At 38.5% G+C, this 22,578-nt stretch overlaps 1 protein-coding gene across 1 annotated transcript in view; it reads right to left on the reverse strand.

The window, feature by feature from the left end:
- CHD6 (chromodomain helicase DNA binding protein 6) overlaps positions 1-22,578 on the reverse strand; it is a 125,091-nt gene that overhangs the window by 59,476 nt on the left and 43,037 nt on the right. The window contains exons 8-16 of the mRNA XM_004687388.2: positions 20,785-20,871; positions 20,461-20,595; positions 16,498-16,619; positions 15,113-15,356; positions 13,818-13,994; positions 13,047-13,190; positions 9,702-9,957; positions 8,751-8,961; positions 1,400-1,595 (exon numbers count right to left, since the gene is read on the reverse strand). Coding sequence (XP_004687445.1) covers positions 1,400-1,595; positions 8,751-8,961; positions 9,702-9,957; positions 13,047-13,190; positions 13,818-13,994; positions 15,113-15,356; positions 16,498-16,619; positions 20,461-20,595; positions 20,785-20,871 — 1,572 coding nt within the window. The remainder of the gene's footprint in view (positions 1-1,399; positions 1,596-8,750; positions 8,962-9,701; positions 9,958-13,046; positions 13,191-13,817; positions 13,995-15,112; positions 15,357-16,497; positions 16,620-20,460; positions 20,596-20,784; positions 20,872-22,578) is intronic.

The raw sequence follows: 22,578 nt of genomic DNA on the forward strand, positions 1-22,578 counted from the left end.
GCACTCCAAGAAAACTGCTTACAATAAAGGTGGCTAGTCTACGGGCACTATTTCCCCACTCCTTCGCCTGTACCTCTATCCTACTTATATTCTTGCAAGTAACTGATCAAATGCAGCTTTGATTATGTTCATATGTTGAGGATGTTACTCCCTCAAAATCAGTCTATTCATACCTCTAGGTATTCTTCTTTGGTCCAAATATCCTCTACGAGTATAAACACCTGACAGTGCGCTAGTCACAGCTACAAATTTTCTCTAAAATAACTATAGATGACTGAAAGCTTTCACTCATTTACAAAACACTTTAACACTGTGCCACACTATTTGTCTTATATCTTTTCCCTCTGGGTTTCAGCCATGGTCACCAACATAACAATGTAAAGCAATGGGCTTTTCAACTAGTACACTAATAAGAAGACTTAAATAAAACTACTTGGAAACTTATGAAAAACACGAAACAGAATGGCTTTGTGAAAAGTGGCAAGTGGAGAGCAAACCCCAATGGCTGCCTTAAACTTCTTTTATCAAGTATCTATTCTCATGAAAAAAAGGCTTTGAGCCATTCACTACCTTCCCACCACACTCTCCAAGCATTAGCAAATAATCTACAGTAGATGGAGTTCATTTTTATTAATAGTGGATGTAAAATCTATACTCAAATTGCTGTCTTGACAACTCAGAATCTTTCTGACTGACTTACTGTCCAATCTGGCTATAACGCCCTTAGTTTTACTTTTGAAACAAGGTTGATGAAGGCCTCTGAACTAGAAGTGTTAGTTCTACTGATTTTCTTGTTTTATTATTGCTTTTTTAGATGTATTAATTCCCATTTTGGCAATAATCTTTCAGCCTCCTGTTATTTAGTTTGTTTAAAACTAGTAAATATAATCTGAAAATTCACAGAATTAAGCACAAATAAAGTCTAATATGCGCTTAAGTGTACAGCAAATGAACTAACAAAGGCAAATGCCAGGTGTGCAACTTTCCCACCCCTTTGGGACACATCACTTATGGCACTTGACATGACAGCTGACATACACACCAAGTGAAAATGCCAAAATCAATCTATACATCAAGAATTAGAAAATTAGTCAAGCTTAATGTCTTTCTTTATACACGATGATAACAATAAACAGTAGCAGTTCTAGTTTCTATTTGGAGGTTACAACTATATAATACCATTTGATTTAAAATAACAGGAAAGACCCACTCTCCAACTAGTGGAAGGAGTGACACCCACTTCTCACTCAGTGCGTCTCCTCTCTGAGGCCCTAAGTCGGCCATCTGGCTGATAGCACAGCGAGCAGCCCAGCAGACGCTCTACAGCCAAGGCAGGCCCTGTCATGATGTTCTTGATACAGGGGCAGCTAAGGCAAACAGCAATCATCCTAATGGTTACCTGCAAGTCATTTTGTGGGTTCCAGTCTGAATCAAATATGATGCAGGTATCGGCAGCTGTGAGATTGATCCCCAGGCCTCCCGCTCTGGTGCACAGAAGAAAGACAAAGCGGTCTGAGTCTGGCTTACAGAACCGGTCGATGGCTGCCTGGCGCAGGTTTCCCCGTACTCGCCCATCAATTCGCTCATAGGTGTATCTGAGGGGACCCAAACGAACGAAAGCCCAGGCGTTAATTATGACTTCAAAGGAGAACAGCACACAACAAAGGAAGCTGTTGACCAATAGCCTTAAATCCCTCACTTCTAAACTTGAACCAAATGTCAGTAGTCTAGAAGGAGCCCACCCTCCACATACGCAGCAGGGCAGACACCTCAAACTGATCGCAAAATGTCCCCATTTCAAAACAAGCACAAACCAAGCTAGACCAATATACCAGCCACAAGCTAACGAGGACTAGAAGAAGTATAAATGTGAAGTATCAGTCCCCACAGCCCGCAAGTTATTCTCATACATTTCCCAATTTTCACTTGCACTGAGTCTAATGATAAGACCAGGAAGCAAACAGAAGCTGCAACCATTTCCTTTCAGTAGTGCTCATCACAAGAAATCTGAGTTCAAAGCAGTCTTTACTTGCTTTTTGGAAAGCTGAATGTGAGAAGACTGACAGGCAGTCCTTTTATCTGGGCAGGTCATTTCTAGCCTGACAGTTCCTCAATGCCTCAGAGGCACAGCAGACCTCCACTTTCATGGCTGACATCAAGATCTTCTAGGCAGTAGGTTGCCAAGCAAGTAGGGATAAATCAAAGGAAAGGCTTTTGAGCTATTAGGAAAACCGAAGAATTTTTAGAGGAAAACAAAGTCAGGAAGTAAACCTGAGTATCACGAAAAGGCACATATAATTGTGGAAAGTTAAGAAATAAGCACCTGAAAATTAAGGTAAAAGGGAAGAGAATAAGAAATAAAATTGCTATAGGAACACAGTATCTATTCCTCCAAACAGAAAAAACAGGTACTGTCTGTTCTTCACAGGTGGAAAACATGGTATTAATACAAAAAAATGTAGTAGCAATTGATGACAGCTAAGAGTTTTCTTTTCTTAGTCACCCCCTGACAACAAACAAATTAATAAGAGGACTGTTACCCAGGGCCCAATTTTGACCAATAAGCAAGAACAGGTAGATAAAGTATAAGTTCTGAAAAGGACCTGACTATCCTAACCCCAACAACAGTAAAGAACACATCCTGGCAAAATCCTATCAGCAGCCCTTAGAGTTAGATCTTTACAATTTCAGAAAATCACTGGAAAGAGAATAAAGATAGATACTCTAGTGATAGATGACTATGTGGGAACAGCTCCAGAAAAATAAATTTGGTCATATAATCCCAACTGCCTTAAGGAAAAGGAAAATCCATGTAAAGAAACCAGACCATCTAGGAGACATAGGGACATACATGAAGTGACACCAGCATGGATGTTTTTCTTTCAAAAAAATTTAATGAACTTACAACAGTGGGACTACATTAGTAAGTAAAATAGGTAGAAGAGAAAGAACTTAGCATGAAGGCAGACCAAAAAGATCTTGTGTCATAAAATAAAAAATAAAAGGTTGTATGTTAGAATTCCATGAAACTACAAGGAATTAGCTATATTCACTATTATTAATAGCAGCCACAGCAGTAAAAGCAGCAGCCAGTTCTTAAGTGTTTCGGTCTGCGTCGACATGATGACATGATGACACGAGCTCTGTATGACTGCACATTTGCTTCTCTGTCATCCCCATTTTATATTGAATAACTTCAAACACACACACACAAGCAAAGTGTTTACTTTGCAACCCAGACTTTAAGTGACCTGAACTCAGACTTGACTCAGAGTCTACACTCTTAACCAGTTTGTGATATGGCCTTCATCTTACACCTTCCATTAAAGTGCAGTAGAACAAAAAGATTTCCCTAATAATGTAAAAAAGAGAAAATTAAAGATAAATAAGAGACAATAGGAAACCATGGAAACTTGTAACTCGATAGAAGGTGATGGCAGAAACTACTCATCCCTGATTTTGCTAGACCAATCAACTGGGGAGCTGCACTGGGTTACCCTCAGAAGGCTGACCAGGCATGTGATGCAGTGGAGGTGGCAGGACTGAGATTCAATTAAGCTAATGCTGCCACTTCCTGCACCAGCACACAAGTGAATGATTAATGCTGCAGGCACAGGTGACTCACTGTTCCTTGACGAGAGACCCCACCCCTCAGTGAGGAGCTGGATGCCCATGGATCTGAGTGAGGCTGATCTTACCCTAGTCTCGAGGAGGAGAAACCAGTCAACAGTGATGATATACCCTGGCTATCCACTAGGGGAAAAAAATTCCCATAAAATTAGACAGGGTTTTATCAGCTATAGTTTAACAAGTTATAGAAATTATGCAGGATGACAGGAACATTAATTCTCATTTCTATCACTCAGTTCAGTTGAGGGAAGGCTCTCAAAGAACACAAAGCTAAATCAAAAATCCCAACTATTTGAATTATTTTAAATTGTTCCTTGCACAGGGAAGGGAAAAGCTAAATGGACTATGATGATGGTTAAAGAATGGTATGTTGGTGGGAAATTTATGGGGTCTACACCAGAGGAAGAAAGCAAATATTACGCAAAGATGAACAACTAAATAAGAAAAGTAAAAAGTTCAATAAAAAAATAAGTAGTTCCTTGCCACCTCCAACTTCTGGGCCAGATCTCTTGGCTGTGCCATGACCTCTCTGTGAAGGATGCCATGACATTCAACAGAACAAAACCAAACTGACCCAAGAGAGGAAACAAGGTTCAACTTTATGGGCTAGTAAATTTGAAGAAAGCAGGTATCATAAATTTTAACATACGGCAATTAACCCTCTGCATCTACTATGTTTTGAACAAAATTTCTAGGAGTTGATGAATTTCACCAAACTGTAGCCCTGAATCATTGTCAAAAATCAACAAGCAGCTGATGGCACTCTAGAAATCCTCACTATGTGTGGGTAGGGAAAGGTGGAGTGAAACGCTTTGAGCACAACAGAAAATTAACTTCAGAAGGCTTGAAGGCAAACAACTTTCTCATCTCTCAGCAATAAGCAGCTGGAAAACATAAAAAAAAAAAAGGGCAAAAAAAAAATCCCATTTACAATGGCTGTAAAATCACTGAAAGAAGAAAAACATAAAATACTTTAACAGTAAATCTGTATAAAATAGGTAGGACTTAGCAACATGGTACTAGAGGCCATGTTGGTTTGTTCCCAGTGTCCCTAACACATACAGAAGTTCTAGCACAAAGTACATGCTTTATAAATATCAAAGAAGTGGTTTATATAGAAAAGACCTGAATAAGTACAGTGAATGTCATATGCTTTAATTTTGCAAATATTATCAATCCTGCCCTACTTAATGAGTCAAAGTGAATCAAAATTCAAACACATGTATACGTAAGTACAGGCATGTAAATGTATACAGATACATACAAATTTTTTTGGTAGTGAGGGACTCAAATAGTCAGGGATAGTTCACCTCCAACAACATATGAGCAAGAACAGAAGTACTGGTCAAAAGAAAGGGTACAACATACCTGGCATATGTAGTATTTCTATACCTAATGGATGGTGTTTTTTATGAATGGGGAAAATGAAACTTTGAATAAATAAAAAATTAGACTTATCTGAAAATAATTTAAAATAGAACCCCATTAAGCCTTTTTATCAAAATTATAGGAGCAAAGACTAAAATGTTAAAAAACAAAACCAAAAAAATCCCATTAAAGACTGAATTAATATGTTTAGTTCTTTAATCTCCACAAAACTCTAGTTAAATAGCACAAGAACTTTTTAAAAGGCATGGTTAACTCCTTCCCCACAAATAAGCAGAAGGAAAGAGGTGAGAAAAGTAGAATGCAATTCTCCAGAGAATTCAAAGGAAGCAGGTACCGGTGGGACCAGCACCCCAGAAAGTGAGGCTGTGCAGTCTTAGAAGAGGAACTGGCGGGATATTTGTTCAAGCATCAAGGAGCCTACAGACGACTCATGCCAGCTTTGAGAAGGTGAAGTAAAAGAGCGGATACCTTTCTGCTCTGGGAGACACTACAATTAAAGATAGAGTTACTATTCTAATAAAAGAGAAGAGAGACAGAGACATTGAGATCTCTGATACCAACTCTCATTACAATCAAGGTCCCATGTTGGCAGGTGAAAGGAAAAGGACACCCAAAATTGCTGATACTTGAGGTTCCCCAATGAAATGGCCCACCTAGATAGATGGGCTCATCTAGGTGTCAATAAGCCAGGACCACATATCTAGAATCTCAAACCCAACCGAATGATTACTCAACAGAAGGGTAAATTAACATTTTGGACAAAGTCTCAAAATTTACTTATGCACCTCTTCTCAGACTGAGCTCTCAGGAAAGGTGCAAGGGACCCACTAACAAGCAGACTTAATTCAAGAAAGCTGGAAAGAAAACTTGTCAGAATAATGGAAGGAGGGAGATGCCATGTGACAACTGTATTGTAGGCAGGAAGAGCAAAGGGTAGAGGGGAACAGAAGAGAAGATCTAAGAGAAATGGCCTCAAGAAGATGAGACTCATGTGCTTGACATAACAAAAGCAGGGTAAATACTTATATATAACACGTATGAAGAAAAAGAAGCATTCCAATCAAAAGATCATTTTTACCATGGGAGAAAAATCATGCAAGAAAAAAGCAGTAAACTGCATACTACATGGCTGACTTATAATTCAGAATTTACATAATTAACTAAAGCAAATTTACATGGCATACTGGATGAGGGAGATTAGGAAGTTGTTTAGAGGGGCAGTGAGAAAAGAAGACACTCAGCTTCCTTATATAATACCCCCCCCCCAAAAATCAAGAAATTATGACCACTAACATTATTTTGAGATATAGCCATAAATAATAAAAGAAAATGCACAAAGAGTTTAACTGTTTTGGGGCATAGGAGAACTGCAGTTGTGGGCAGTGGGTGGGGTTGATGGTGGTGTTCTAATTAAGGAATGCAACTTTTCATAAAGCTAATAATTTCGCTTTTTATAAATTATGAGAATGTTTAATTGATGAAACAAAAACTAAAGTAAAAAGAGCAAAGTAATGATGATGTTAAGGGCAGAACCACCTTACTGGATGCAGATGAGATGAAGAAATCATAAAATAATGACGAGATTAAATTTATAAGAATCCACGGTAAAGAGTAGGGGAAATCTTGCTAAGCATATTCATTTAAGCTTAAATTTAAACAAAATTAAGCATTTAAGTTTATTTAAAACTATTTTTAAGACCAAGAATCTGACTGCTATAAATTTAGAATTTCTAAAAACAAACAAACAAAAACCCATATCCACAAACAACATTAAAAGTCAGAGATAACAATGGGAAGTAACTGCACTATATCCTTATGTAAACAAGTTTTTACTAGTAAAAACTAGTAAACAAAAGGGACAAAAGAGCGACAGAAAATGGAGAAAGAATATGAGCAAGCACTCCACAAAAACCAAAAGATAGTTACTATGTATAAAAAAAACTCATTTATAATCAGGAATACAATTAAAATAAGGACCCATAATTTTGGCTTATTGAATTAACAAAGATTAATGGGCAAGAATAGTATTGATCAGAGTATGGAGTAAAAACATTATTATACACCACTGGAAAGGCATATTAAGTAAAACCACCTTTTTAGGCGGTGTTCTGAAAATATGTATTAGATACTTCTAAAAACAAACATCAGAATTTAACCTAAGTAAATAACTGAAGCACTCACAATCAATGTAAAAGGATAGTCATAGCATCCCTTAAAATGCTGAAAAACTAAAACCTTTAACCTTCAAGACAGAGTATCATGCAGACCACCAAATATATTAAAGAAAATAATAAAAAAGTTTCCTAAGATAGTGAACAAAAACGCTAAGTTACAAAGTAGAATGTATAATATGATCCCAATTTAAACAAACAAAACTAAACATATGTGTACACAAAGCAAAAAACTACAAAGATTAACTCCCAAGTAGAATAAGGACTTTGAGCAGCTGGTGGAGTGATAAAAGTCCTTATTCTCCAGAGAAACTACAATGCATTAAGTAACTTGAAAGCAAAATGAGCAGTAAATGATGAGAAAAGTAGTATAGAAGGGTTAATAAAGACATCTGTAAAGTCTCTTAATTAGTTTCTCATTCTGGAGGGGTTCATTAAAAAACTGCAAATTAGCTATGTATTTTTTAACAGTAAATTAATTTATTCACAAGAAGCAAATGCTCTGGCAATGTGGCTCCTAATATATAGTGATTGTATAGAACATAAACCTGTTTTAACTAGTTTTGCTTTATTCAGCTTTTAAAAAATATGTCTCAAAAATTATTTACATAAAAATCTCTACTAGCAGGCTGAGAAATTCTTTGTAGTATAATCTGATCTTGGAGATTTATGTGACATTAAATGTCAACATACCCTATAGTTAAATTTGCTATTTCTGGTAATACTTTGAGTCGCATCTTCAAGGAAAAGAAAATAAAGACAACTGAGACAAGCTGCAATTTTACTACATAAAAATACAGATCTCTAACTTATCAATGTGTAAGGATAATGGTTTTAATAACCTCGAAAACTCATCATTAAGAGTAAATTTTTAAAAATCCATTATCTTCCTATCATCGATTTATCCCAAAGACTAGAAATATAAGGTACAATGTATTATTATGTAAAGTACAATGTATTAACAAATGTAACTCACAGAGAATCCAAACAAGCATTAACCACATTAACACCTGCACGCGTGATAGAATTTAGGTGCAAGGAATGAAAGGAATATAAGAAAATATGGGGTGCCACAGCTAGTGGATCTTAAAACCGTAAAAGAATTGCTGAGAAAGAACATAAAATATCTCCATAGTCTTTTGAATTTGACAATTTTGTTGAGTTGTGAACATAGGTTTTTAGAAACTTTGTACATTGAAACTTTGTGGGATGTATTTCTCCTGTCATTATTTAAACACACCTTTTCCTGCCCAAGAAAGTAAATCCATACTTTTCTTAACCTTTTCTAATGATATTTGAGTTGTTTCTTCAAAGAACATAAACAAACATTTACAATTCTTTTTAAGCAAAACAAGGGCTCCACATTCACACGAGATGGGTAAACATGGTTGTACTTGGTCCTTAAAACTTAACTCTGAATTTTAGTCAATTGTTAAAAGCTTCCTTATCTCCATCTTTGAATGCTTTTTTGTTTAAGCATACTTTCTGAATGGGATCAAAAAGGTCTGAGAAGACAGGGGACAGCCCGCATGTTTGATGCAGTTCTGAAACAGCTCTTACCTTCTCTGGATGAGGTAATCTTCCAGGATATCGAGACAGCGCACCATCTGGGAGAAGATGAGCACTTTATGGCCACCTGCAATCAGCTTAGGGAGCAGCTTATCAATCAGCACCAACTTCCCTGCTGCCTGAATCATGGCCTGCAGCTGAAAGTCGGAGGCATCAGGGCTGTGAGTTTTTCTGAAATCTTCCAGAATTTTCTCCTCTGCCCCTGAAAAGGAATGGAACAAAACTATTCCTTGGACAAACTGTAAGGATAAAAGCCAACTCTCTACTTTATAGGTCCCAGGAAAAAAGAAGTGAATTCTTAGCTGTTTGTGTATCCTGGGTCTATGTCCTCAGCCGAAGGCTGTGCAAGAAGCAAAGCCGCAGGGAATACAGGTGATGCGACTTGCAAGTCCCAGTGAGCAGAGAAAGGATTGAGACACCAGGTCCTAAGTAAAGAAACCTTCACAGAAGGTTGACAAGGAAATGCCTCTTGAGGTCAGAGACAAGCTATGTGCAAATCCCAGTCACATTTTAATTAAAAAATTTATCAAAAACTTTCACTGTAAAAAAAGCTCCTGACATCTTTTCTAATTAGGACAATTAACTATTAATTCCTCTGGAGTTTTTCTTTCATTTCAGCATGATTAGTCAACCAAGTAACACAGTTCCACGTCCCAAAGTGGAAAGGGGAGCTAGACTGCCATTAAGTAAAGGACAACAGACTAGTGGGTGATGGCCAATGTTAGTGGGCAGAGGGTTGGCAGAGGTAAGGTCGAAACTAACTAGGTTACTCAGGCAAATTCATCAACCTCTTTAAAATAAAACTGTTTAGAGGTCATGAAAAGATGAGCATACATACATCCCAGGATTTAATGGGAACTCAATACATAAGGTCCCTGAGAGTCATTAGTTCTGTCAGACGACTCTGCGAGCCCTAAGTGGCTCCCTACTCCCCCAACTCACCGTTGATCAGATAGGGATGGTTACAGCACTTTCTCAGCTCCATCATGGTGTTGATGAGATTGGGCATATTGTGCTGATTTGCCCCCTTGGTCAGGAAGGAAAAGTTCTTCTCGAGGATGGCACGGTAGTACTTTTTTTGGATGTTAGTCAGCTCTACTTCAATGATGGTCTCTTGTTTGGGAGCAAGGTTCTTTTCCACATCATCTTTCAGCCGCCGAAGCATCATTGGTTTTAGGATAGACTGCAGTTTCTTCACCTGTCAGGGAAATGAGACCTATTCACCTGCCCCCACCCTGATGTAATAATTACTAGGGTACTTGGACCTTCACTAGGATCTCTTGAGCATCTAGTGATAGTACTCTGGTGGTAGATTAAATGATGATCATGATTGATCCTTGATCTTAAGAAGTTTATCATAGAACAGCAAGGAAAAAAAGGGGTCTGGTTTGAATTCACATGTAATTAGGCAGAGCCTATGTAGTAAAGTTACAAGATACAAAAGAAAGACATGAAAGACAGCACCTACTCTTTAGGATGGAGAAAACAAACAGCTTTTTATAACACATACACATGCAACAATGACTTGAGGAATATTTTAAACCATGTTAGGAGGTACAAGATATATCACAAAGAGAAAACACATATTGAAAGAACAAAATGAAAAGAAGAGGCAGTCTAGGGGGTAAGCAAAATGGATGGGAAGGTAATCAAAAGGTACAAACTTCTAGCTATTAAAAAAACAACAAAAATAAGCCCTGTATAGTACTGGTTAATAATGCGTACTATATATTTCAAAGTTGTGAAGAGAATAGATCTTGGAAATTTTTATCACAGGATGGGGTGTGAAGTATGTGCAGTGATGGATATTGATTAGATTGTGAATATATTTACAGAGAATCATTATCTGGAATATCTGAGACTAACACAAGGTTTTGTGTCAATTAGAACTCAACAACAAAAAGAATTAGAGGCAGTCTAGAAATGGATTCTTGCACATCCATCAATGACAACAGCAGCTGACATGCCTGAGAATAGCAGTATGTAGACAGTGAATGTCAGCTGACACCTTCTATCCTGTCATGCAGGTAGTCACCTTAGGGCCCTTCATGTGTCATCACACTCTTCACTGTGATCTGCCTGTCCTTCGCCTAACAATCCAGGCCTGGACAGCAGATTTCTACTCACTTGATGACACCCGCAAGGTGACTTAATCGCTTCTTTTAAGAAGATGAGGGCAGAGAAGGGAGTCAAAGTCAAGGGACCCAAGATAACCCTGAGCTAAACATGCTACCAATATTGATCCTACTGGGAAAACAAAATAAGGGGGAATGCAAGTGCAAAGGGTAAAGTTTCAAGTCAAAAAAAACTAACAGTGGACAGGGCCTGAATAATAAGCTGTGTGCTGTGCCAATGCTTCCTGGAGAAATATAAAGTGATTTATTTAAAGAGTGATTCACAGAGCTATGGACTTAGATATTGGAAAAGTGAACAAATTTAGTTGGTTTGAACAAATTGGGCTACCAACTACTGTAGGTAACTTTCTGGAAAAATATAAAGTGATTTACAGAGTGATTTGCAGAGCTATGGAGCAGGTTTTAAACAATGATCAACATGCTTTACTTTGGAAATAGATGCTTCCTGAAACTTCTATGTATTGTGATTTAAATCACAGACAATTGATACCATTTTTTCGTGGTTTTCCCCTAACTAACCCCAATCTTTAATCTGTTATGACACCTTGATTTTACCAACCATGGAATAAGGCATCTAGTTCCCCAGATGGATAAGGAATTACAAGATAAGAACCCAAAGAGAAAAGACAGCTTGATAACTATTAAAGACAGGGACAAATGCCAATCTGCCACATGCCGGGCTCAGCTTTTGTCCTTCACTTGGTTCATACCTTGAATCATTTAGAGTATACTATATGCCAGACACTGTGCTGGTCAATACAACAAACACAACTTTGAAGAAGATGTGGGCCTTGTCCTCAAGGAGGTCATTGTCTAGGAAGAAGAAAAAATGCATACCACAAAATAAGTGCAATGGGAGAAGAGGATGCATTTCTAATGATCCAAAAAATGGAGAGAGGGTTGGAGCTGGCTTTTGAAGATCGATAAAATACTGTAAATGTAGAGAAGTGGGATTAATTTGATTCTTCACTGCTCTAAAAGTCCTGAGTTGCCACAGAAGTAGAAACAACAGATTGTAACCACAGAGTGTACTTTTAACATCTGTTAGCAAAATTTCCAAATCTTCTCAGTCCCAAGTTCTCTGTCCCAGCCCACTCTCACACTATTGCTAGATTAATTTGGAAGAACCATGCCATTCTTGCAATCAAAGCCTTGCATTCCTTCTCTATACCCACCAAGTTCTTCAACCTGTCTTTCAATATCCAAAATATTGAAATTAACCCTAAAATATAACCCTAAAACCCTCTAGTTTCATGGACCACAATTCATCCACCTGTTTCTAGTTCAACCAGATGATTGCTTACTACTGAGTAAGTTGCATTTTCTTCTCTATGCAAAGCAGTCTCCATCTTTTTTCTATCTTCACCTGTTGGAAACTTATGCATCTTCCAAAGTCCATCTTTAAATTGTATCTTCTCCAATTACTGAACAGATGTTACATTTCTCCTCTTGAAAGCCCCCAAACCTGTGATTTGTTCTTGTGCATTTTTTTTTTTTAAGATTTATTTATTTGTACAGAACTGGGGTATAGGCCAGAGATGGAGAGGGTGTGTTCTTGTGCATTTTAACTTGTCCGGCTTATTTCCATAACCCCTATTATAGATAGATACTACAGATTTTATTTATATCAATTATTTTTAATCAGATTTGAGTCCAAAAGCTAGACTCAGATATTGGAAAAGTGAAGAAATTTAGTTGGTCTGGACACATCAGGCTACCAACTATTGTAGGTGCGTGACTCACTTCTTTCCTTCCCTACCTATATTTTACTGTACTCAAGAACATGTGTCAAATTATGTAGGAGGAAGAATGAGGAATGAGGAGATAAAAGAGAGTACTATGCTCCCGAGGCCAAAGCTGAGAGCAAAATCCTTGAACTTACAGACTATGTACACATGAGATCAGTGAAGCCAGGACTGATATGCTAACGTATAGTATCTTGGAATTTGTTTCATTTATCTTTTGGAATAGTTAGAATTGCCAATAATCAGCTTACCCTCCTCCTCCTAAATATAACCAACAAAGATGGTAACGCTCAATTTACCAGGGATGTGATGAGAACTTACTAATTTCTTTTCCCACAGAGACTTGCTCTTTCCTGAATGGTGACTAACTATCATGCTGCTTCCTCAATCCTTCAGGTCCCATTTACCTGTTCTTCTGTTTTCAGATCTCCAAACTCTTCCAAGAAGGCGGTCTCAGAAGGAAACTGTGATGGCTCCAGGAAATTTAACAAACTGAAAAGCTCCTCCACGGAGTTCTGCAAGGGTGTCCCCGTGAGCAGTACTTTGTGTTCCTGCACAAATTAACAATGCAAGATGAACACTGTCTGAACCACCAAACATACTGCTTTAGTGGGCAAATGAAGCTAGAGCAGTCTGTGTTCAAGTTGGGACATCCCTGTTTTGCTTTATGAAAGCACAGAATGCCAACATTTCCCAGGTTCACAGTCAAGAGAGATCATCCTTTCTTTCACATCACTGATCCCAGCTCCTCTCATGTTAATCAAAGCAATCATTCATTTATTCACTCAATATAGAGTGCCTACCCACCAACACTGGGCACTGTGCCAAGGCAGTAATGTTAACAGGTCATCATTTTTGGTGCCATATCATTCAGGGACCTGAAAATAAGCCAAAACAGCTTACCTTACCGGGTCATAAATTTCATAGTACTTAAGAACCTCCTCCTAGGTCCCTCTGGAAATCAGTATTTGGCAAAGGTCAAACTGCTGACCCAGTTCAAAATAAAAATAAAAACAAAAAAACAAAAAAACATTTGATTCCTATACGACCACAGATATATGGAGCAGAAAGTCTAGACCAAATAGACTGCACAAGTAAGCTACGTACATAGTTACAGAATGTTTCCCTATAGCAATTAGAAGGAACTATGTTTATGTAAAGAATTTGCTAATTCTCACCAAGGCCATGAGCTTTAGACCCTCCAAAAGTTTGCAGTTCCTATTCTTCAATCTGTGGGCTTCATCGATTATCACACAGCTCCAGTGAATCTTCTTCAGCTCTGGGCAGTCTGCCAAGATCATCTCAAATGTTGTTATGACTACATGAAACTTGAAGACTCCTGAAAGGGGGTTTCCCTGAGGAGGAGACAATAGAAAGGAAAGTTTTATGCTATACCTATTAAAATTCTGCTAGTGGGGTACCACCAGATGATCAAAAGAGAAGCAAAATAAATGCTATGGCCTTAAGTGAGAAGATAATAAGCTCTACTCTACCTTATTTCAGAAAGGAGAGAATGTAAGAATGAATTAGTTCTTCAGAGAAGAGAGGCCTCATTATATCAACAAAACAGAAACAAGAAAGTATATGCCCTCACAATGGTACAATGAAGAGGATGGGCTGTACAGCAAGAAAGCTTTTTAATTGTTAATTGTCATGGTAAGGAAAGCAGATGGATAATGATCCATACATTGCCAGCCAGAAATTGGTCTAAACCACAAACAACTTTAAAGCCCAAGGAAACTTCCTCTATTTTCGATCTGATTTTACTTTTTAACTTGGGTTCTAGAAAAGGTTCAAAGTGGTGATCCTGTGCTGGCAGGACATAGCACTGTCATCTAGCCCGTTTTAGTACGGCCAACAGATGTCAAGAGCAGAGCTGCATGTTAGTGCACCTCTTAAACTTCTTCCAAGTGCCTCCTTCTGCCGTCTAGGAAACCCCTGGGAGAACACGGGCTTTCCTGTGAACAGAATCATTCATTTTCCCCTTGCTTAATTTAAAACACCAGCGCCCAGGACAATCGTACAAGCATACTCAGCAAATTATACTAATATACTCAGATTATACTAAAATACCTTTAAAACAGTCTGCTGTGCTTTTAACACAACAGAAGCCTGTTTTCTCTTTATCCTTTTCTGTCAAATCTGTTCATCTCTCCACACTTGTTGGCTGGGAACCATCCTCTGTGAACTATTCTATTTACTTTCTTCACTAAGCATATGACAACTCAGATAAAATCTCTTATGTGTAAAAACAACTTATAAGCCAACCAAAAATTGAGCTTTTAGTGTCCCAAAAGAGATTATGGTAGACCTGATAGTGGAAAGCATGTACTACAGTTCTGTTTTTTGTTCACAAATTAAAACAAACTGGGGAACAAGAAGTCTGTGTCAATAAGCAACTAAGTCACAGCAATCCAAGATATAGGGCGTTAAAGCTTCTAAAGATATCAGTGTGCCCCTGGGTGAGGCTCACCTGTGCATCTCTGTATACCATTTCATACTGCTGGATCATCTGCCTGCTGATCTGGCTGCCGTGGTACACAATGGCATTCATCTCTGTCCAAGTCCGGAACTCCCGCTCCCAGTTAGTGATGGTGGAGAGCGGGGCGATGATGAGGAAAGGGCCATGGATCCCCCTGAGGAATATTTCTGAAAGGAATGTGATGGACTGGATGGTTTTCCCGAGGCCCATTTCATCAGCCAAAATACAGTTCTTTCTGCAAGAATAAGAGATACGGATAACCCAATGTAAGAAAGAGGTTGAGACTGGTTGTAAGTAAAAATATATTTCAGAAGCACACTTTTACTTGTAAGGTCATTGGTGAAGGCGAGACCTTACTGGCATTTTCCAGAGATGTGACTGAGATGAATTTTATTGTTATTCACAGCATGCCTACTTCCAAAAAGAACTATGACAACGTTCAAGAAAATATATGAAATAGATCAATTTAAAATATAAACCGAAAAACAGTAAAAATTAAAGTTAATAGAGACAACAAGAAAAGAAAATGTCTCAAACCTGTGCTACTTTCCCTTTTCAGACAAATTTCACAGACACCACGGCCAAAGTAAAAAGATGGTAGGTTACATGATCCACTACCTCTCATCTGTGTTACTAAAGAACAGACTTTTAACCCACATGATAAATCCCTTATCAGAGTAAAAAGGCTGGCTGCTTTTGGTGATCCAGAATCACGGACTGCAAGGTAAGAGGCTGATGGGGTCTGGCCTGCCAGGCCTCATTTGCACCACAGAAGGGCCACCAAGGCCTGACGGTGCAGCGAGTGTTGCTCTGGGTCTCACTGTGAATAGATGGCAGAGACTACACTTGAGTAGTTTTCATTACAACATGCTGTCCTTAAAATCAATGCTTAAATGTAAGGAATACCCACCTTTTTCAAATTTGATCTAGATTCTGACCGAAAGTGAAGCATGAAGAGTGTAAACTTGAACATTAAAGTACAAGTTCAGAGAATCCTTGGTTCAAAAACAAGTAACAAGAGTGGGACTAGAATCAGATCCACTCAACCGCTGTTAGCTACAGACTTAGAGAAAACAGTTCTAAGGCATCTTTTAGGTTTCGGTATATCTAGGCTGAGCATAAGGTTCTGGTCAGACTGGCAAAGAAAAAGGACAAGGTCAAAGGTGTCTAAACACCATTCCTTTTGTTTGTGAAACCTGAAGTAAAAATGAAGTCTTGTCTGACTACTGAGTCAGGATCACCACATGTAGCAGGCGACTGTTTCCTACTCTCCTGCCACCCAGCAACTACCTGAAGCAGATGAAGGCAGAAATTTAGCTTCAGCTATAAACATTTGGGAGAAAAAACACTCATGTAGATGAACTGTGTTCTCTCACCTGTTATACCAGTTAAAAAGAAGCCAGTTCATCCCCTCCAGCTGGTACTCCCGGAGCTGGTTACTGTTTTTATACTCGCGAGACTTCTCAAGTTTCTGCCAGGAGTCAGAAGCAGGTCGCTCCTAGTGAAGGAAAGCAGAGAGCACAACACAGAGAAGGATGTCGCAGCAGTGTAACATAGAGACAGGATAACAATGACGATGGGAAACCTCAAAATATTTTCCTTACAGCTTGCTTCAATCTGTATGATTTTCTAACATGCAGATTCTGTATTTTTTAGATTTCATTAGATTACGTTAAAAACTCCTTTTATAGTCCATGGGGATCACAACTGAGATGGAAAAAGGCACAAAATGATATAGAAACAAACTATTATAATAAAAAAAAAACCTTCTTTATAAAATTTCAATTAATGAAGAAGAGAAAAAGGCCCACCTACAATTTTGGTTAAATGTCAGATTGTTTTATTTAGATTCTTACATTTAACTCTCATTTACACTTTAATTCCTATGCAAGCCAATATTCTGTCTCTATAGACAACATTCTGTTGTCTATATTGTCTATATTGACAATATTCTGTTTTCTATAGACAACATTCCTTTTGCTATTTTTTTGTGCCTGTGGTATTAGCTTAGGAAAGTTCAGGTCAACTGTTTTGATGATTATTTTCTAGAGTCAGTACATAAGGCAAACTCTTATAATAATCAAAACTGCAAGTTTCTTAAATTCTCTATAAATGTAATAAAATTAGTCTTATCGTTCCATACGAAACACTGATTTCTAAATACAACTGATCTTTTCATCTACTAACGTGAAATTACATATTTATCATACAGCAAATTGTAAAGTATTCAGGGCACCATATTCACAGTTTCATTCTGCCCCACTTGACTATCCGTAGCTATAATAAAATCACACTTTTTAACTATTAGAGCTATCTCGATGATGGAAAATTAATTTTCAAATGTTTTGGTTATTCAATCCTCTTTACCATTCTGTATAATTTTCTTTTATAAGATTTATTTTATGCATGCATGCAAGAACTGGGGTGTAGGCCAGAGGTGAGAGGATTCACCAGAGACAGAGTGGGGAGCAGAAAAAGTAGATTCACTGAAATACACTGCTGAGGGGAGCAATGGGCAATATGGGAGAGGTCTGCTGTGCCCTGTGGGTCAGCTCCCTGACTGGGGATCGAACTCGTGCTGCAGTGGCTACAGACAGTTTGACAGTACTGACACTTTAGCCCCTGTGCCACCAGGAGGTCCCCTGTCCTCTATAACTTTTGAATTCAATTTGTCAAGTTCTCTTAAAATCCCACTGGAATTTTACTTTATATGGGGGGAAAAATTTAAATATTTACATATTGAGAGACTTCCCATCCACAAATTTGACTTCATTTTACATTCTTTGGACATACTTGATTATTTTGTTTATAGACAAACTGTGTCCTTGAATTGACACTTTTTTCTTAAAAATAATTTAAGCTATTCCTGCAGCTATATATAAGAATTTCAAGATTTGTAATTTTATAAACAATAATGCTAGTTTTGCATATTCTATTTTGGGAGTACCATCGATGGAATAAAGTACTCCTGAAATGTGTTATTAATAGAAACTAAGCCATATGCATGCAAAGTTTAATGAAATACACCTAACTGTATCAGTGAAATTTGGAGAAAAGTGTAATCTGTCCACTGTTTTTTTTTAGGAAAAGTACTTATCACAATTTACCTTCAAAACTACAACTGTAGTCAGTCTAAGCCTTTTGAAATAGAGGACTCTGTTGAATATAATTGTGTAGGTGTTTTCAGAAATAAATAAGAAAGTAATTTATGTCCAAAAAAATTCATTTCAAAGAAAAAGTTTTTAAGCAAAGATATTCCTAAATAAACTCTCCCCCTTAGTTCTCTTAAGGAAATCTTATTTTCCCTTAGCCTCCATGAGCCATTCAACCTGGCTCCCCTCAAGTCTATGCTTCCTATTTAAATGCACTTTCTTTCCTACTCAACTAGACATCATGGGGGAGACGTTCCAAATGTTCCTGATAGTGATTTAAGTGGTTAACTAAGGCTGAGCATCACAGCTCTTGTTGGACAGAATTTCCCTCAAGATTTCTACTTCACTGGCTCGACAATGCTCGAGCTGTAGAGGCAGCCCCATATCCAGTCACTCTAGAGTTTGTCCTCTTTCCCCAGGGATGAGGGTTTTAGTTTAATACTGTCTACTAGTTAGAAACTTCAGTCATCTAAACATAAGGCCTGAAATCAGCTAGAAATTTCTGATACTTAGACTGATTAGCACGTAAGTGGTACAGACTACAGGAAACAATTTACCCCCACGACCTCCAGTGGCTACTTCAAATTAGAAAGAGAAATGATTCTTGGAGTCTCCAGAGTGGGTTTTACCTATTAAAAGACTGTTCCTCTCTTTGCATAATCATTAATGACCTTATTTCTTGCTTTCTCAAAATTCTGTATTTTACCTACAAGTAACCAAATTTTACCAAAATGCATTCAAGAACAACCTGTCATTCACTAAGACTGATGGGAACCATTTGTAAACTTCAAAGCCCAGAATAAGATCCCTTAAAAAAATATTCAGGTAAATACCAGTTAGAACCAGTTTTTGAGATTAGAGCACTTTGATTATATTTCCACCTGCCATTCCAATATAGAATTTTTGAGATAAAACTTCAGAATGTGCATTTAAATGCTAATAAATAAGTTAGAAACAAAAAGAGAAGTGCAAAGGATACCACGGCTCACTGAGATGAGGGCAGCAGCATCACAAGAGCCAAGCCATAAAAGAAAAGTGACACTTGAGATCCCTCATACCTGCCAAATGCATGTGGTCAGTTTGAGAAAATAAGAGTGATTCAGGCTGAGCAAGACTCCTGATTACTTCTAGAAGATGACTTACAACTAGCTTCACAGTGAAAATCTCTCTAATCTGCTCCCAAAATGGTTTGTCTCTGCACTGTCACCCACCCAAACAGCCACCTGCCATATCTGTCCACGGTGTCTCTTCCATTAGACTATAGCTCTTGGGGACAGGACCTGTACCCACTTTCTTATATCTCACAGAAGATACAACCTACAGAGATGCATGATAAATGACTAACAAATTGTGCTTAAGAAAGACCACAGTTATAGGACCGTGAAATGAATTTTTACAGTATCTAAGGTCAATGTTGAGCTCTGTCTTCTGATTCCTAACTTTCCAGTGATGTAGAAAGTAACAAATAAAGTGCATGGGGTTATGGTGATGGCACACGGGTGACTTGGTGATGGGAAGCCCGCGGGGACTACAATTGAGATGGGAAAAAAAAAATGTAAAATAAACTGTTATATATATATATATATATATATATATATACAAATAATACTAATAACGAAACTGGGTAAGAGTTTTTCCACATAAAAATGGTGATTTAAAACAAAACAAAACAAAACCAGAAACTGATCATCCTAGCCTATAGCCACATTCTTTAACAACTCTGGTTCTTTTTCCATATATTTACAGCTTAGTCAGATTTTATCCCTATTTTTCTCTTCTTTTCATTGATACTCTATATACAACTATGTGATAGATACCATGGGAAATTTTTGTAGCTTGGTGGTAATAATCCTGTGTTCTTTCTGAGAAGCCTATTGATAAAGGACAGCTTTCCAGTTGAATAAACACCACCTAAACAACATTCCAGTTGAACAAAGGCAGGAGATCAGTGACAGAGCAAAAGCTACAAATAGGAAACAAGAAAAGATACTAAGAATTTATTGAGCTTCTATGCCTTCTATCTTATTGACCTGAGCACTAGCAAAGACTGATTGTGGCAGAAAAACATCCTAAACTGCAGGTCAATGGGGAGTGGTCAGAGAAACCACTCAGGTGCAGCAACCAGAAATGACAAGTTCACAAAACAACATGCTATAAGAGATTCCCAAAAGAGATAAGATACATTACCACATTTTTAATTTCAGGGAGAACTTGAAGAGATTCGAATTCTTTAACTTTTGCAGGATCCACATCTTCTTCCAGCTCCCAGGTGCTTTCCTCATAAGGCAGTGAGCACCACTTCACCAGGTAGTGAGTTACCTCCTGAGGGAAACAGGAGATGTATAGACATTCCTTTAGATTAAATGAACCATATCTCAGTTACTCTCTGAAAACCTGCCTTACAATACAACATGTGAATGCCATTAAAACAAAACCACATGACAACAAAACGAGGAAGATATGAGGAAAGAAGGTAAGATCCTTTTGAGCGTTAAAGAGTGAAACACCCACCTCTCCTGTTTCTGCATCCTTGGTGTGGGCCACTTCCAAGATGCGATCAACTTCTACATAGTCTGGGTTGAACAAGTCTTCGTCAGGCTAACGCAAACAGAGAAGAGTTAAGAAGTGTCCCCCCCGTTCATCGCTCAAAGCCCATATCCAATGACTAATCTTTAAGCAATCCCACCCACTCTGGGCCCCATCAGGAAACACAGAATGAAAGAATTCACTTGAGAATAAAAAGTCACCCACAGATATTTCTTCACTGCCCCCAAATCCTGCTCTCCATGACTAAATTTAAAGGAATCAACCACACCATCTTATAGGCTATACCATAACCAGGGAAAGGCTTTCGTGCTGGTTATTATGATACTGTACAACATTAGCACAGATTTCCCTTTTTCATTACTGCTTCTTGTGCTAAGCACACCCTTGGAAACTTGAATTCCAATTTTTCTTAATACCATCTGTAATAGCTAACACTGGAGGAGGCATGAGGTTGCTGTCAGGGTACCGGCTGTGTTCTGTTTTCTGAGCGAGGTGGTGCTTAGACAGGTGTGTTTGTTGAGCTGTACATTTAGGGTTTATTTATCTTTATGTACATTACATTTCAAAAACTGTATTTATAAAACAGTGATAAATAACATTGAGAAATACTTAATTTCTTAAGTGCCACCATTTAAGTCTCAAAACTGCTTTATGGATTACGTGCTGTAATTACTTTACAAATCAGGAAACTGAAAAGGAAAGGATAATAAGTAATGTGACCACGAGAGCTGTCTGAGCCGGCACATTCACCCAGGTCACAAGCAGCCCTCCTTCTAGACTGCTGGCTCCTAGACTAGCAGGGACGTTAGGGACAATTAGTCAACACAGGAATACTTTTTACAGCGTCCCCAGCCGATCTACCCTCAGATTCCATTATCCTCATCTTCAGTAGTTTACCAGCCTCTAAGACCTGACCCACTGTCAAGATGGTTTTACTTCTGCCTGCTCAGTAGTGGCATCATGTTCTTGGTCATTATTATTAAATTATAGCCAAATTAATTTCCAACTGTAACTGACTCATTGCTGTGAACTGCTTCCTCTGCAGCAGTAACTAAGTTGATTTTCTTTTCTCTGTGTTAGTTCTTCATAAATTTCCCTATCTGGGTTACAATTCCCTTGTATTCAATGCTTCTTCAGATGTTATGTTTTCAGATCCCTCAGTGATGGAGAGAACTAACATTAATGGAATAGTCAGCCAGAGTACTGCTAAGTATACCCGTGAACACTGGGCCAATGAACACTCACTGGTACACTGCAAGGCTGATAGTACTAGGAGTTCACTGTAGACTTACAAGGATACTGAATCTGAAGGCCTAGCAAGTGGTCCAAGGCCACTTAGCAGTGAGGGGGTGTGGTGAGAAGCTGCACCCTGGTAGGTAGGCGCTGGAGATGTGACCCCTAGGATTATGTAGTCTGCTTTCCACCTTTGCTGTCCATCAGTCAGTTCTGCATCTGTCTCTTCTCACTTTAACAGGGCTCAGGCTCAGGCGTTGATTTCTCTATGTGGGCCAGACGAGGGGCTGGCCCCCACAGCCTTGCCATCCCAGCTCTTTGGAGAAGTCGTGTGTAGAGACAGGGTCCGGGGTGGAAGGGCTGCCTCCCTAGCCTGGGCTGAACCCTGTAGCCGTCTCTAACAGCCTCCCAGCCAGGGGGCTTCCCTGCAGGTGGCTGGCAGAGCCATCCCTTGCTAGGCTGGGGTGCAGGTGCTCAGCCCCCCTCACGGGCTCCCTCCTCTGGAGGCCAGTGTCCCAATGGGCC

The sequence above is a fragment of the Condylura cristata genome, unplaced genomic scaffold (assembly GCF_000260355.1).
Source record: "Condylura cristata isolate star-nosed mole 26May11 unplaced genomic scaffold, ConCri1.0 scaffold00022, whole genome shotgun sequence".
NCBI classification, from domain to species: Eukaryota; Metazoa; Chordata; class Mammalia; order Eulipotyphla; family Talpidae; genus Condylura; species Condylura cristata.